The 17,204-nt window shown below is 37.7% G+C and overlaps 1 protein-coding gene across 10 annotated transcripts in view; it reads right to left on the bottom strand.

The window, feature by feature from the left end:
* VPS13B (vacuolar protein sorting 13 homolog B) overlaps window positions 1-17,204 on the bottom strand; it is a 491,276-nt gene that overhangs the window by 22,749 nt on the left and 451,323 nt on the right. For 9 of the 10 annotated variants that reach the window (XM_075495027.1, XM_075495031.1, XM_075495030.1 and 6 more), the window contains 13 exons: window positions 15,330-15,485; window positions 13,726-13,989; window positions 13,488-13,571; window positions 13,145-13,320; window positions 12,469-12,639; window positions 11,605-11,806; window positions 10,415-10,603; window positions 9,833-9,979; window positions 8,437-8,720; window positions 6,748-6,875; window positions 5,942-6,141; window positions 3,235-3,353; window positions 1,219-2,042 (listed from right to left, as the gene is read on the bottom strand). In XM_075495027.1, the coding sequence (XP_075351142.1) occupies window positions 1,219-2,042; window positions 3,235-3,353; window positions 5,942-6,141; window positions 6,748-6,875; window positions 8,437-8,720; window positions 9,833-9,979; window positions 10,415-10,603; window positions 11,605-11,806; window positions 12,469-12,639; window positions 13,145-13,320; window positions 13,488-13,571; window positions 13,726-13,989; window positions 15,330-15,485 (2,944 nt within the window). Of the gene's footprint in view, window positions 1-1,218; window positions 2,043-3,234; window positions 3,354-5,861; window positions 6,142-6,747; window positions 6,876-8,436; window positions 8,721-9,832; window positions 9,980-10,414; window positions 10,604-11,604; window positions 11,807-12,468; window positions 12,640-13,144; window positions 13,321-13,487; window positions 13,572-13,725; window positions 13,990-15,329; window positions 15,486-17,204 lie in introns of those variants that run through there. The other variant, XM_075495037.1, reaches the window with a different exon arrangement.

Below are 17,204 nucleotides of genomic sequence, written 5' to 3'. Positions count from 1 at the left end.
TCCAATTTCCTGCTGCAGTCTATCACCACTGGTATCACCACTCCTAGCCAGTTGTGGGGAGAAACATTCACACTGTGGACCATATTTGGCCATAGTTTCACTCTTAATTAGCAAGAAACTAGATCTCCCCTTTTGTACTATGGGCTTTGACTGTAAACCAAATCCAAACAAGTAGTAAAAAGAAAAACCTGCAAATTTTGCAAGCAAAATAATGCAAGAAAATAATGAATCGGTGCACAATGTTCTGGTGTACAATTGTGTACACAGTTGCCATGATCAGCTATGCAAGTCAGGTATGCATACGGTGAAAGATGAGATCAACATTTCTCTATTTATAAATACCTAAAATGCATGTGTACAGTTTTGGAAACTGTGCACAGAAATCAGGTTGCAGCTATGCTTGCAGCACAAATGAAGCATCAGGATTTCAGCAAATCTGACCATTAGTACTGCAGGAAAATAAATCCCATGTTTCAGTGTGGAGTACGTTACTTGTGTGTGATGCTGGAGGAGCTTCCTCCTGTCTCAGGTACAAATTCCGTTCCACACTAAGACACAGCAGAGACCAAATTTCATTATTTCTAAATTAATATTTATGGGAAACAGAATTACCTGCTAACCTAATAGACTAATTGCTCACTATTGATCCTATATGGAAAAAAGTAACAGCAAACTTCATAGTTCTTGGATCAAAGGACAACAAACATCTGTGTGCCAGTTTAGCATGAAGGCTGTATGAAGAAAGACAGATTCCTAATCATAAACTGCAGCCAAAAGGAGTTTTAACAACAAAACAACATTCAGGGCTATGATTTACTTCTGAATGCAGAGCAACATGCTGAATAATTTGATTAAATGTAGTTTTGGGGAGTTTATGCGAGGAATGTGGGTTGATTCTGACTAGTGCTATAATACAAAATGACAAAACCTAAGCCAGCTAGAATACATTTTTATGCTGTGTTCAGGGTTTTGTAAAGCCTTCAGGCGGCTGGCTAATGTTTAGCACAACTTTACAAATCTTCACTGGTGTCTGCTCAGCCATTTTATTTCCCTTCTGTCGTATGGCAGGACATGAAAGGTGTCTGAAAATATCATTATCAAACAGTGTTTGAGGAAAACAATAATTGTACGGCTAACATTTAGGTTACTCAGCTTGAGAGACAATCACAGAATCCTGGTACCTAATAAAAATGTTACATGTTATGGAAAAGTACTGACCTGCTCTGAAAAGTGCTCCAGCAGCATAATGCATGGCCAAGGCATGGACAAGTTGCCTGGCAGTGGTGAAGATGGGTCCTCGCTCAAACACAGAGAAGGAGAGAGGGGTGTGATCTGAGGCTATATACAGTTTCAGCGAAGCATGAATACTGACAAGGAGATTAACAGGTTGTATTGTTAATTTTCTTAACTTTACGGGCTTGACTAAAGCTCTTGCATGCTCTCTCACTTGTTCAGGCAGTATCAGGGTAGTATCTGAAGTATTCATGGATTGACAAGCAGTTTTGTTTTCTGGAAGATATGTATCAAATAAAGTCTTAATGTAGTAAACAAAGGTGTCTTCCACATACAGCCTAGCTGGTTTGAGCTCAAAGCTGAGGTCATTCACGTGAAACATGAAATTCTCTTCCTTGGAAAAAGCAATGAAGAGTTTTATAAAGCAGTTTTCCTTATAGCTTTCCAAATCTTTGTTACAAACAATGAGGTTGTTCACTCTGGACCACTGCATGGTCTCATTTTTCTCTCCTTGGCACAGCAGGACTGCAAAATGGAAATTGGATTTGCTGTACAACTGATTGTCCAGTTGCAAGTCTTCACAATACACTTGGAGACTATGAAATTGTGGGAGGCCTTCCATGGCATCCCGCTGGAACTCCTGCGACAGGGGTCTCAGGTAGCTGGTGGCTGGGGCCATATGGAGGAAAACATTGTCTGCTGTGAGACGCAGAAGTTCAGAAGATACTTTGTGGTTTGTAGTATCATCAAATGCAGCAAGGCTTAACTGACTGATGAACATTTTCAGTGACAGGGTCTGCTCTTCACTTCTAGACAGAAGAGAAAAGAAGTTTTGTTACTTCATGTGTTTTGAGTTCACCTGGCATCTTGCTTTCTCAAAAAACTATCAGGAGAGATGTTCTCTATAATACATGGGAAACTCACTGTGCAAGTCCCGTTAATGTTAATGGGATCTGGCAGCCTTAATCACCACAGTGGCTACCACCCAGGAGGTCTTCTAAGAAATGGAATATTACACATCTATGCCAGGTTTCTCTTTCTTATCAATCAACAGGATAGTTTGGACAGGAACGTCTCTATATACACAGTAATTCTCTATTGGATTTGCAAAAGAGCCAGATATTAAAGCAGACAACAAATACAATTTTCTGATAATTCATGTACAGCCTCAGCTGTTACAATATTTTCTGGAGCCACTACTGAAGGTTACTATTATGGATAATTCATTTCACATCACATGCAGTGAGTGCTCTCCACTGAAGCCACCACAGCATTTTTATACCGATGGCATTGAGGGCCTCTCCCCCTCCAGTGTTAACTGCCCATTGCCAAGTTTAACTAGCAAGTGGGCTATTATGTACTGCTGATGACCAGTTTCTCAGGGATTAATACTTAATTACAGCACAAATAAAAACACCACAACAAATTCCATTCTAATTGCAACAGCATTGCTGGAGGCCAGGCATTCTGCATCTTCGAAATAGGTAGTGTTGTAATTGTACTTGAATGGACCTGAGGACCAGGTTGTGGTGTGTGTGGAAGTCTTCTTTAGAAGAGTGTTATAATCAAGTACAGTTAATTACTGACTATAAGACTATTTCTACAGCCCTTGCACAGCAAGCTTCCTACCAATTTTAGCGGGACCTTGTGTGATTACGGATGGCAGGACCTAGCTAAATACATTTTAAACTGATGAACACACTCAGAATTAATTACGAGGGAAAATGTCTTTTTTAATGAACAACTCAGGACTTCTTTTTGTATCAGACATCTAGTGTTTACCCTAAAGTGACATGACTTTTGATGTTAGATTGTCCTTTTTTAACGGTGATATACAAAGCATAACATATGGTCTAAACATATGCCACAGAGCATGCAGCAGTATTAAACAAAACAAACAGTTAAGCCAAAGTTCGTAAGTCAGTTAACACTTAGAAAGCTGACTGACCTCTCAGCACTGTTTGGCAATGCTTTTTATCATCTTTTATGTGTTTTATGTACCTGCCGAGGTTGATCTCCACGGGTCCTGCTCTTCCTTCTGGGGCCAAGGTTATGACTGTTGTTCCACACTGATGGGCAATGTCCACATAAACGTAGCCAAAGCCAGTTAAGAACACAATCTAGTGGAGAGAGTTAGAAACATATGGAATGCTACTGAAATTACTATTTTTAACATCATAATTCGAATTAATCCTATTAATGCCTTCTGGTTGAGATCTTTTACTTGAATCATGATACTGTTCAGGAAAAACAGAAATAGATTTCAATACTTCAGAAGATAACAGCTCTGGTACTTTAAGTATTTCAGTTGTACAGCAAGACGAACTTTGCACCTCATCCTTTAACTGTATAACTGAATACATTTTAATAAGAAACTTTTTCTCCAGAAATAAGCAAGACGTGCTGGGGAGGGGGAAGGTTATATAAGAAAAGAATTAATAGGAAATTTTAATTTGTGATTTTGGATTAAGGAGAAAGGCATATTCCTGGAGCTCTGCAAAATCTTGCCTTCTCCTCCGGAAAATAACCCCTAAATTAACGTTATGTTGCTATGCCCTAGCTCAGAGCTGGTTAGATGAATGACTGATAGCATGATGCAAAACACATGAAGACAAAACAAAAAAAGTAACATTTTGGATTCATGAAGACTTGCTTAACAACTCAACACTGAATAGATCTTTAAGCCATCTAAACTGGTTTGGTGAGAACACATTCACCAGCAAGGTGCTGCCACAAAGAAATGGCAAAAGTCTACTGGAAAGCGTAGAATGTCTAAAAAGGCAGGAAAATGGGAACTTGACAACAGGTCTGTCTTGCTTACAGATGTGCAAACTTTTGTTCTGAACAAGTTGTCCTTAGGAATAAATATTTTACTTAAAGAAATGACGTATTGTTTTTGGATTTTAATTCTGCAACATTTCTGTGCAAGTTTTGTGTTTTTCCAGAATATAAAAGATTAAGGTCTTTTTACGTTTGGAAAACTCACAGCAGTCCTTGTTAGAGCGAGCTGGCTTCTGTTTTCTTGTAGGGCTACTATCAACACAATTTTTTACTAGATTATAATGACAGAAGCTATAATTTAAAGGAATGCAAACTCAAGGAATAACACAAAGATAATGGGCTAGCACAGGTAAAATAAACAGTTGTTTGTCTTGAAGAATCTTTACTGCTGTTAACAAGTCACCAGAAGGAAAAGCACTTGGAAGTTTAGTAGGATCAGCACTTAAACTGATTCTCATTTACACTATTTATAATAACCTTGCACAGAGAATTAAATTTTGTTCATCAAATTGTCTTATTCTTCCAAGAATTACATATAAGAGAATTTCCAATTTCGATATGTCAGTTTTAATCCTTTGCTTATCTGAAAGAGATTTGCAATCCTGCATGATAGAATTGGAGAAAAAAAGGACATTTACTGAATTTTCAATACACAATTTTCAATAATTTTCAATTATTTCAATACACCTCATGTATTGAAATCTTTAAGATTTCAATACCTCCTTGATCTTAAAGAAAAAACCCTCCTTGATCTTAAAGATTGGTCATTTTAAATCCCATTTCCCATGATTCTGATGATAAATACCTTAATTTTAGTAAATTAATAAAATTTTCTTTCTAATAGAATAAGAAATACCAGTCTGTGACTAGGTAGAGAGAGTACAAATCACTTAAGATCCTCTAAATCCCAGTTATTTCAGAATCTGAACCGAGTTGTATGTGAAGCTATTAGCATATTCCTTACTTATATTTATAGTTTTCTAAGAGAAAGACTGACTGAGAAATCCTGGGGAAATTCTCTACATGTAAACCCTAAAACTTCAATAACAGAAGGCAACACTTTTTATTTGGAGACTTCTTCAAGTAGACAATGATCCCCAAATGTTGTCTTAGCATCTAATTCCTTCTAGGAGCCAGATACTTATAAAGAACCCTGGTCTGGCATAACATTAATGACTGAAATTTGAAACCTTGCATTGCTTGACTGGCTTGCTGAATGAAACTGAACTACTTGCTATATAACATAACACTCAATAATCAAGAGCATTTTGTGATTGGTCCCCAGGGAAAACATCTGAAACTAGTATTTCTTTCAAAGAGCCAAGCAGTTTATGTTGATTCCATGTAAACTAATGACTTCAAAGATGGAAAAAATTCCCATCAAAAAGAATTACTCCAGTCAAGGAAGTTTTCATTTACCTCAAAACAGGAGAAAAATAACAGAAGGAAAGAAAAGGGGGGTTTTGTTTTGTTTTAGGAAGACATGCATAGTTTCTGTGAAGACACAGAGGGAGAATGACAGTGATGATTCCTACAAGATGTAAAGATAAAAATCCGGTGATAATTAAGTTACCAAATAGAAGGTTTTTACTGGATCCTGTGGGATTCTTTGCTTATAGGGGTGAGAAATTTTTGGGACTGTTTTTTCCAGGGAAAACCAGGTTGATTAAAAAGAAGTGAAAAAATTCAGCGCTAGAAAGCCTGTATTTTTGATCTAGCTATTTTTCAAAACAGCCAGTGAAGAAGGTAATCTGTATTCTAAAACTTCCACAGGAAGGGACTTAGGAAGGAGAGCTCCCAAGACTTAAATAAAAAAAACCCCAAACCAACAGAAAGGATATGCTTACTGCAGAGGAACAATATACTGTGCAGGTCAGGAAGACAACCATTTATGCTGTGAAGTAGGAAATAGTTTATAACGATTTACTTGTGTTCCTTGATTGTTGATGTCCACAAAATCACTCCATTCATTTACTAATTCATCGGACGACATCACTTTCAGAAGAATGCTGGGCAACAAATCTCTTGTTTTGCAATCTGGATAGCTGGAGACTTGATGGTAAAGTTCATGATGAACTGAACATTCAGCTGGAATCTTTCTACAATAAACTTCAAACTTTGGTGTATCTGAAATTTTATAAAATATACAAGATTAGGGCTTTCTAAAACCTGTACTAAATCAAAACTCACCTATGCTTACGCAAACGAGGAAGTTTCTGTCTGAAATATTACTAATAAATAAAAACATTACTTTTCTATTGGTTGGAATTTTATGTGTTTGGGTTTTTTTCCTTTTCTTTTTTATATCATTACGATTTACATAAATAATGTTCCACTGATCATTACATTAACATACTGTAACTGGAATTTTGGCAATATGTTTTCTATTACATTTGCAAATCTGAGGAGATTTAAATGTTCCATGGGATTGAACTGATGTCAACAAAACTCCACTGCCTACTAGTTTCCTACAGCCAAGTCACCTTGACAGCTGGAACCAGGGAGACCCAAAAGCCTGGAGCCATGTAAGTTCATACTCCTGACCTCATGATTAGCTCCACTAGCTTCCAGGTTTCAGGATCTTCCAGAGTCTCTCACTTTGAGGTAGACCTTTACGAGGGCATCAAGTTCTTGTAACCAAAACACATACTGAACTCAACTTTGTATTGGAGATACAGTAAAATAATTTATACCACAACAGTGCACTGTTTCTAATTACTGCATACCACCTACCTTTGAAGTTCTCTTTTACAAGCAATGGAACAGAGCACCGATTGTGGATAATTATACGAGGACTAGGATCGTCTGTAAGTGTTAGGTATGTCACACCAAGATGCTCTTGATAAGTCAGTGCTATAGCTCTAAAACAGAAGCAGATATATTTGATTATGCATGTTTTGGATGAAACCTTTACGTATTATTACTCTGGACAATTAAAAACATTCAAAACTAGCATCTGTAAGATTCTTTATGATCAAGTTCCAATTCCACAGATATTTATATACATTTAGGCAAGTACGTATCTCCACTGAGAATTATATTTAAACAGATGAACACGTGGAAATAGCACGAAAAAAAACATTAGAGAAGAAATCACTTCACAGAGACTACTCATGAGTTAAATTGAGCATGTGTGTTTGCAAGATGAGAGTCCTAGCCAGCAGAGATTTATATTAAATTAAAAACATGAGATTGTAGGCCCAAATTTTCAACATAAATCTTTAAAATTTTCCAGAAGAATTTGCACGCATACTTCTCTGATACACATGAAAGATATTTTTAACAAATACATAAATTTGTAACTGACTGCTCCCCTGGAACGATCCACAATGCTATCGCCCTTTCAAATGTTAATGTTATGGATCATCACTACATAAACTTCCAAAACGAAAAGAAATTAATTTAGTTCTACTCATTAGCTACATAAAACGTCTTCACACATAAACACAAATTCTTTTTTTTCTTGTGCAAAGTTATTGGCTATTTCTAAAAAACTTCACCTCATGGTGATTTTAAAAATCCAAACAGTCTGAAAATTCGATTAGGAACATGAGATCCTCTATGCCTGTCTCAGAATTATAAGGGATCCTTTCCTGTTCTTCGCATTTTAAATTTTTTTTCAATCTGAAGTCTGTGTGAGAATCTTTAGTATCCACAATGATACCTCTTAGACTCTGCAGAGGAACAGTATGAGGGTTTGAATGATATCAAGCACTTCAGGCAAGACAAAGATCATATGGCTGGTAATATATACTGATGTAGCTTCTCTAATTTCAGCAGATTGTTTCTTGTTTATACCAGCATAAGCGTGAATAGATTCAGATATCAGGTCTGAGAATTAAAGCTGGGCATCTGACAAGTCATTGGACTGTTATTTTTAACTAGCTGGATGCATTTGTTTGTAAGTGGAATGCACATTTGGGTATTTCAAGCTTTAAAACTTGGAAATCTTTCCTTGTTGTCATCTCAAAATAGTTTCATCCTATTTTTGCTTTTCCTGTTTATCCTCTTATTATTATTAATAAAATATATTTTTACCTTGTATAAACAAAACCTAAATTTTTGTATTGTATTATTTCACACTGTCCTTGAACTCTTAAATTGTTACCCACAAACTAAAAAAGACCATAGTCTCAAATATAAACTTTTCATGCTCTTATTTTGTATGCATGTAAAAAAATAGCAGCCCATACATTATAAAAATTGTACAGCTTGTACATGGTCGTAACATTAAACGATTTACAATAAAAGCATCAAAACCATCAAAAGATAACAATTTTTAAATTAAAGTAAGACTCGCCTTTACATACGGGGGGCATGTGTTACTCTGACGTTTGCATTAATCTCTTATGGTTTGTTACTAGCTGAGGCTTTATAGCAACAAGCCAAGTTCATTATTCATGACTGTTCAGCATACAGTACCTGGTACAAAATCCACTTTCACTACAAACCCCCGTAGGCACTGCCACGCTCTGTCTAGGAAACTCCTGTTTAACGACAGCTGGTAGGCTCCACAGCTCACAACTCCCAGCGCAGCCACCTGGACTGAAACTCAGCAGCATGCGTTTTTCTGTAAGAGGCACCCCCGAAGTTAAGGGACTGGTGTCCGACATCAGGTCCCAGCAGGGCACGGCGCTCAGCGTCTTGCTGGGTGGTGCCCCGGCTGCACTGATGCTGAACACCATACTGTCTGGTGAGTGGAAGTCCTGGAAAGGAAAAAGGTGGTGGTAGCACGACATGCTGGCTCCTGACAGGAAATGTATTCATGTTGACCTTGCACAGAACAGTCTCAAGTAGCCAACTGACCACAAGGAACTAAAGGTTGCACTAAGTCCATTGCATTAAAAGCTATTTGGCCAAATTCTGCCTTCGGGTATAGTTATGCAGTTAACTGAGCACAGTTATCTACAGTCCACTCTCAGTCACACAACATAACTCTACCGAAAGCAACAGTTACATCACTGTAACATAACTGTGAGAAGAAAATCCATTTATAGGTATAAAACTAAGAATGGATTTTAGCCTCAGCATTCTTCCAATTCCCCATCCCATAAGACTGCCACAAAATGCGCGATGCACAAATGTAGATACCGATGTGAAGAAATCTAATGCAGAAGGAAAACAATACAGAAATAGGGAACTTTAAAAAATGTGTTTATCTGCCAGCTCCTCTAGCAAGTTTGACCCTGAGAATTCTTTCCACATATTTTACTATAAATGTAATCTTCAATAAATATGTATAAATGGTTGATTAAAATATATTGACCATGCATACATTTTGGTTCCTGTAAGCTAGTCCTTAAATATACTGTGCGATTATTAGAAAACTGATATTCACGATTTGATGCAGTTCGCTGAAATACATAAACTTTGGGCACGTCTCTAGTTCTGCAGCTTTGTTCAGATAACTGGAATCTTCCCAAAAGGATAACAAAAAGTTTTCAGCCTGCCAGGCCAATATACCTCTTTTACACGCGAACTCAGTAAAAATTCTGAGAACAATTTCAACAGCTACTACGGATTATGCTGCCTATTTTACAGAAATGGCCATTAGTGCCTGAACAGATGGAGAACAGGCAGAACTAATCCTGCAATGTGCAAGAATCTCCTGCTTTGCACAGATTTCTGATCACAGTTAATGACTGGAGTAGAATTTACCCAGGATTCTGTATTTTAAATTAAAATGATATAAAATACTGTATCATTATTATGTCTAAAGATTTCTGTTCAAGCTCTGCTATATGCAGTTGAGACCATACAAATCTAAACACCCATGTACCGCAGATGACAAACAAGAACAGTAACCACAGTGCTTTACCTCTTCTCCTGAGTGGGGTTTGGAAATAGAAAGCTGTGGCCTATAATAGATTTGATATGATGTATCATTGATTATTGTTGTCTTATCTTCTATCTGTAGAATTTGTATACCTTGTCGAACCATCGAAGAAATGCAGAACTGACACAACTGTAAGGTAATAAAAACGATGATGAGGTCACACACAAAACCACAAAAGGTATTGAAATGTAGTGACAGAACTGCCTTTTTCTTTTTAACTGTGGAAATCCTGTCTATATTCCTGCACTTCCTAACTGGAGCCACAGCACATACTTTTGAATTTGCATCTGTCAATGTTTTCCAAACAAGATTGAGAATTCATTAATTCTTTTTCCAGGAGATATTGTATTATCTTGATGAGATGGGCAGAATGTTTTTGGCGATCTAATTCTTTAAATTATACTTCATACTTAAACATACATTGTTTATACTCTCATTACGTTTTACATGTATTAATGTAATTAGGGAGGAGGTTTCACACTGCATACATTTGATTGTTTTCATCTGCTATACGACTTTGGTTTTAAATGATAAAGTTATAAATCATGATAATTTTCTTCTAACCTTTTGATGACCTGGAAAAGCACCAAGTTTTATTTCAGCTTCAACAAAACCTTCTTCGTCCAACGTTACTACTTCCCCATTATCAGCATCCTTCCATTTCGGGGAGGTCACATTATGAACCAGTTTAATTGCCACTGATTTGTGCACAGTATTAGTGTTTGCCCAGTATATTCCAACCTGAAAAGCTTCCTGCAAGCGAAAAATGACCGATTATCACTGTTTGACAATTTGATACACTTCTACTAAACGTAGTTTCCAGTATGAAGTCAATCTCATTTCCTCCCTTTCTCCCTCTGATACTTTCTGTGTGGTACAAGGATAGACGAAACCACAATGCAGGTATGGGACTGATCCTCACAGTGGAATCAAGACCATAGTCTACACTGAGATGTGTTAATAGGCAGACCTTTTGTTTATTAACAGACATACATGGGGGGTGGGAGGGGGAGATGGCAAAATAAACAGGAAGTATCAGATTTTCCAATTGGAATTGACAAGTTGCTGTGTCAAATTATTTTAATTCTTTTGAAAATAAAGAATATTGCTGTTGTAATAAAAAAGCGCGTGCATGGCCAAGCTAAGGTATGTGAGAAGAGCCATTACACAAAACTCTGAATTCAGGGAGGCAGGTATCCTAAAGAATCTTCCTCATTTGTAATTCACCCTATCTCATTACCAAGCCTTTCTTGGTAGTGTACGAGCTATGAAACAACTCGACCTAAAACACTCTCAAGCCAAACATTCCTTCCAGGCTGTCAGCTTTGCTACTGTGGTCAACACACTTCCCACGTGACAAGCCGGCACGGCAGGGGCTAAAGTCTATATTTAGCCTTTATAGCAATTTACTTGGGCTGCTACATTATGCCCACGTTGCGGATTCATTGGCTGAACTGGGAGGAAGGAGAGAAGGCTGCTGAATCAGATGGCATGCAGGTCTTCTTCCTACAGCGTCTTACAGACAATTTGTAACTATGCATCTTTAAGACATGCTGTTCTTCAAACATTGCTAGCAAGTATGTCGTGCTACCCACTCGGCTCAGTCAGTGCGGCAAATTTTTATTGTTATTTCTACTCCTCATCATATGACTAACAGACACAGTGGAAAGTGGGAATCATCTGGATTAATAACCATTCTTCAGAATCAGAATGTTTAGCAGAACTGTGCCTGTTAATGTGAATGGCAAAGTTACCTCGAAGTTGGGAGGTATAATTACTTTCCCAGTAGGTACTTGAAGAATGATCTTCTCCCCTTCAAAGAGCCAGAGGTCCCACTTGGACTGATTGATAAGCAAAGCCCAGGGCAGGAGTTCTATCAGCAGAGTTTTAACACATGGTTTCCACACCGACAGCTTTACCCGCATTGGGCTATCCCATTGGGAGAGTTGTTCACTGCTGTTCAGAAACAAATAAACAAAAAGATAAAGTAAAAGGAATAATGAATTCAAGATTACAAATGATTAAGCTGTCATTTTCAGAAATTTGCAAGGCTTTTCTGGTTTTGAAATAGAAAAACCATCTCCTCTTACCTTACCTTTCTGGAACACATTGAGATGCTGTCAGACAGATCTAGTTACATGTAGGCTATAAAGACATATTTTTAAGTGCATAAGCTCAACCTAAATTTGATCAATTAAAGAAACACCTTAACAGAACTACCACTATCCTTCAGAACTAAACCTGTGACTTTTGCAGTCATAAAATCACATTCCCATGGTTTTTTTTCAGCACCTCCTCTTACAGCAACTCCCTGTTTCTGTACTGAAACAAACAGCTACTGAATAAACAACAACCTCTAGAGCTAAAGAAGCTGCATTTTTTTTAGTTCAATTTTTTTTAATCTGTGCTGATGCAATCTTCTCAGTGTAATCAAGGGCAGCTCCTAGGCTGACCTCAATTTTTTCCCACCTGCAACAGATTCTGCAGCTTACATACAGGAATCATGTAATTACTGAAAACATATTCAGTGTTGATCACATATAGTCTTCTTGAACGTGATTTCAGTTTATTTGAAAAGGCAATGCAACAACCATGAAGAAGGTTTAGCAAAGAATTACCTGTCTGAATCCTTCCTATTATATGGCCATGCAAGCTGGGGAGGATTAGCGGTGCCATAGAACTCGGACAGCATTTGGTTGACATTGCCACCTGGATGGGATTTAGTTGCTATCTGTTTAATTAGCGTGGTTGAGATAGGGACTGCGCACTCTGATGGATCATCTTCCTCCCTGTCAGTGAAAACAAATTCAGTCACTTATACAACAAGATTAAGCATTACTAGCACTAACATTTTCTTTAATGAAGCTTTCCAAGCATATGGAACACTCTCAAGGTAATCGTGGATGAATCAAGTTACAATGTCCAACAAGTTCCTGAGTGTTAACTGACGTGCATGAATTTGTTATGACACTGTAATGACCTTCGTGTCTGAGACCCTAGAAACTCTTCAGTACTCTCAAAAACCATTTCAAGATCATTTAGGAATTTATTTTTCAAAACACAGAAGTGTGGACTGCTTAAGCAAACAAATGCCAATGTGCTTAGGATAGCTATACCAGATTTAATATTTCCTATCATGTCATTTCAGGCCACATATGCTTGTTCTGTTTTCTCTCCTCTGCATATGCCATACTCCACCAGAAGTTAAAGCTCCTCTGCACCAGAAGTTAAAGTGTAAATTATTCCTTCTTTTCCATACAAATTAACCATTTTCAGGGAAAGCAAGTATTTTACCTGGCTTGAAATGTCAGGTGGTGTGTGAGATCAGGTTCTATATTTTGCAGTGCTTTCTCCTGTCCTTTTCCTGGAATCACTTGTGTTTCATTTAGTCCCAGACTTCTTTTCTCTAAATGTATGATAATTGGGTCTGGAAGATGGCTCCTTACAATGAAAAGAGGACTGAAAACAATCTACAAAAAGAAAAGAATATACCAATTTAAGGCTAATTTTATTCCAGTATTAGAACTGATGAAACAAGCTATTAATAAATCTTTAAAGTGGGTCATTCTGACCTTAATTTATTATATGACATGTAAGGCATAAACATTTAGATTTCAGAGACATTAAATGTACTTACTAATCGTTGCTGCACATGAGAGCTGGGCTCTACAGTCAAAATTGTGCACCACACATACGTAATTGAACTCTTTGAAGATGGTACCTGTATGCAGAGAGATCAGCAGCATTACACTAAAATTATTTCAGGATGATAATGTTCAACATTTCATCATATCAAATAGAAGTCTAAACGCAAAGTCCCCAGTTCTCTCAGCCATTTTTTATGCTATATTCCATATACCTATTTCTAGTCGTACCTGAATGACAGTGCTGTGTTCTGTATGTTTAGAACTTAGACATACGTCTCGGGACCAGTCTTCATCTCCTGTAGCTTTCACACTCAGCTCGGTGAGCTCATTGTTTTCTAGGACATAGGAAGGCAACTTCTGCTTGGCTGCAAGGCAGTTGATGTGTTCTTTAACAACGGCCTGTCCATCCTGACTAATGTAATGCTGAACCACTTTCAGTTCAATACTTTCGGAAAGGTAACTACAGACTGTCTGTCTTCCACAGATTAGGATCTAAAACACACAAAAAAAATGCAGCTCATATATAAACAATTGTGAAAAAGGAAGGTCAGAATTGAATTATAGAGTGAAAACCTGTACAAGAATAATATCCTTATTTTAGGTTTTCCCAAGTACTGCTGAAGGCAGTGAATGGTAAAACATTATTTTTATTGGCCAAATGTATGTGCAATTTCATAGAAACCTAGGCATTAAAACGCTTGAAATACTGCTAAGGCAGTATCCGGGCTTGAAAGAAGCATGTAACATATCCACTTTCATTCCCAGTGAACTAAGCAGTACTGCCCATGGCTGACATAGCTCTGGTTTGGATTTTAAGAGTACTGTGATGGTCTCTGAATGCTGAGCCCTTTCTGAGCAGACACAGTGATGTACTTCAGAAGAAAGGTTTCTATTGACACCTCGCATTCCCATCACAATCCAGCGATCCAGACCTTTCAGTATGTTTGCTGTTTTAAAGCTTATAATTCCATTAAATGGCTGTACCATATTTCTGTATTTAAGTGCACCCACCTAGAAAATGACCAAATTAGACTCAGAGTTGTTGCTGTCCATCATACATGAATTATCATAGAACATATATGTGACTTTTTCTAAGCTATACCAAATAAACAGCATTCGACGTGTATCCCTGCTACAACCATCTTCATTCGCTTTTCACTAATGAGGGTGCACACCATAGCTACAACCTACCAAGCAAAATCTCAGCAGGGCTTTTGGTGACGCCAGGCACTGTTCTTGTCTGATCAGCTGTATTTCTATTGTGCAACATAAGGCACTCTGCCATATCCATGAGCTGAACATGTTATGGTCACCACACGCTCTGGCTTCTGCCAGCGCAGGGAGAATGACTGCAGTGTTACTACAGATCACTTTACAAAGATAGTATGTGAAAAGTTACTGCACAGCAGCCCATTTTCAAATGTTAATTTGGCCATTACTTCTTTCTCTTTTAACAATACAAAGGCCTGAATTACAACCCAGAATAAGATATGAACAGTTTCTTAAAAAAGAAAAAAAAAAATCTGCTTCTCAAGAGTTTAAAACATGCAAGAGATCGTGTAACTTAGCACTGTCAGAACTTACAAACCACGCAAAGGGATGTTTACTGGAACATGTAAAATGTGGTGGTAACTGAGCTTTTAAATGCTAAGATCCATACCAAAGTGAAGAAAAGAGTTGTAAAAACTCCTGAAAATGCCCCCAGAAGACTGTCATACTAGTTTTTTTGCAGATCCCCGCAGGAGAGAATAAATAATAAGATGACTAATTCGTGGCCAGATAACAGTTTAAATTACTCATGTTATTTTTTCCAAACTGGATCAAATACTTACTTGCTTTTGCACTCCACTGAGCTGCTGAACCTTGATAATAAGTGATGCTGTCCGGCCCTTGTACTGAATGGTACGAATAAAGGTCCCTGTATTGTCCACACTGAATGGTTCAGACCACCGCCAGTTTCCCCAGCCTTCAATACAGATGTGTAACAGCTGGAAAGAAAGCAATTACTACTTCAATACGTAACTGGGAAAAAAAGCGCCTTGCAGTAGGATAGGAATTCCCATGACAGAGAAATATTCTCGGTTTTAAAACTCAGCAGTGCTAAGCACACCAGTTCTCTGAACGATCCACTCATCTGTGACTCCGTGATTTCAGACACAAACAGAAGAATCAACAATATCGTAAGATGGCTCTGCATCATGCAGTTCTATAAATTACCTGCTTTAACAGTGTATTTCGGATGGTAAAAATCCAGCACACAACTGTTCAGAAAAAAAGGGTGTGTAGCCTAGAGAGCATAAAACAGGAAATAAGAGATTTTCTTTACTGCCCTTGAAATTGTTCTAGAAATCCACCCTCTTTATTACCAGCAAGGTGATATGGAACGCAGGTCCAGGCTAGATTTTTGGCCTTCAGAATAAGAGAGAAAATTACAAATACCCTCCCCTTCAAAATAAAGAAGAACGCAAATCTATTTGTATGTATACTTGTATAGCTCACATATGTATGTGTGTTAAATGTGGAACTTAGCATATTGCTGAGAGATGGGCAACATTTCATTTCTTACACAAATGTGGTGGCAAGTTCAAGCTTGAATGCATGAGAAGAAATTTAACTGCATAATTATACTCCCTGTGTGATTTATTCCGGAAAAGGAGTGGCTTTTTTCCAGTTTAACTTAAATCACTTCCAGAGCAATATAGTCTTTCATCATTTGAAGAGCCTTTCATCCATTTACCCACCATACGCACTTACCTCTATCCCATGGAGATTCTTTAAGCCAGAGTAGTGAAAATTGGTACTGTTCCATGTAGGTCAATGAAGTTACATAAATTTACGCCAGCTGAAGATCTGGCTATTTAGCTCTGTATAGATCTTTTGTGGCTGTGCAAACTTAAGGATGTGAGTTATATATAAGGGATCAAAGCAATAAGCATTCTGGGTAAAATTTATTCTTTGCAGAGGGCCAGCACAGAGCCTAAGCATCACTTAAGTCCTTTAAAACAGTTATATAAAGGCCTTGTGGGAATTCTCTCTTGAGGGTTGAATTTCACTCTGATTTTGGACATCTGTTATTAATTAATTTAAGTAATTGAGAACAGGATCGGGCCCAAAGTCCAATTATTTACACTAGCAAAAATTGAAACTTGTAAATATTATGTTCTCCCATGTTTTGTTTCCAGAAAGAGATAGCACTGGCCATGGGTCTGGCCAGTTGGACTTAGTGAAGGGCTGGATGTTGGTTTTTTTTCACTCTTTTAAGAAACAACCGCAGCAACAGCTTTCAAAGATATTACAACTCAGTAGCCTGTTTGCAATTTGTGGTATCCTCAGCACAAGTTACACACAGAACAATAACATCCATTCAGTGGGTGGCTTTTGAATTTGCAAGAGTGATGACTGTTGCATTCAGATTCAAATTAGTTTTATGCTGGAAGCACAAAGGCTAATATGTGCCAATGTGCACATGGGCATGCACCTGGATGCGCACACGCTTGGGCACAGCTTTATATTCAAGAATACATTGAGGGAAGCTGTGCACTAGGACACTCAAACTCATAAGCAAACACGTCGCTTTGATTCTTAAGTATTAGTTACAGAAAAGGAAAAACAAAGCAAAACAAAAAAATCCAACTGCAGTGGCTGGAATCAGTTCAGTTTCTTACAGAGGCGGTTGGGAATAAATCTCATCACATATGAAAACTAAG

This window comes from Mycteria americana, chromosome 2, assembly GCF_035582795.1.
Source record: "Mycteria americana isolate JAX WOST 10 ecotype Jacksonville Zoo and Gardens chromosome 2, USCA_MyAme_1.0, whole genome shotgun sequence".
Taxonomy (NCBI): Eukaryota; Metazoa; Chordata; class Aves; order Ciconiiformes; family Ciconiidae; genus Mycteria; species Mycteria americana.
The sequence above is the reverse complement of the archived record's forward strand: the minus strand, read 5'-3'. Positions and strand labels throughout refer to the sequence as shown.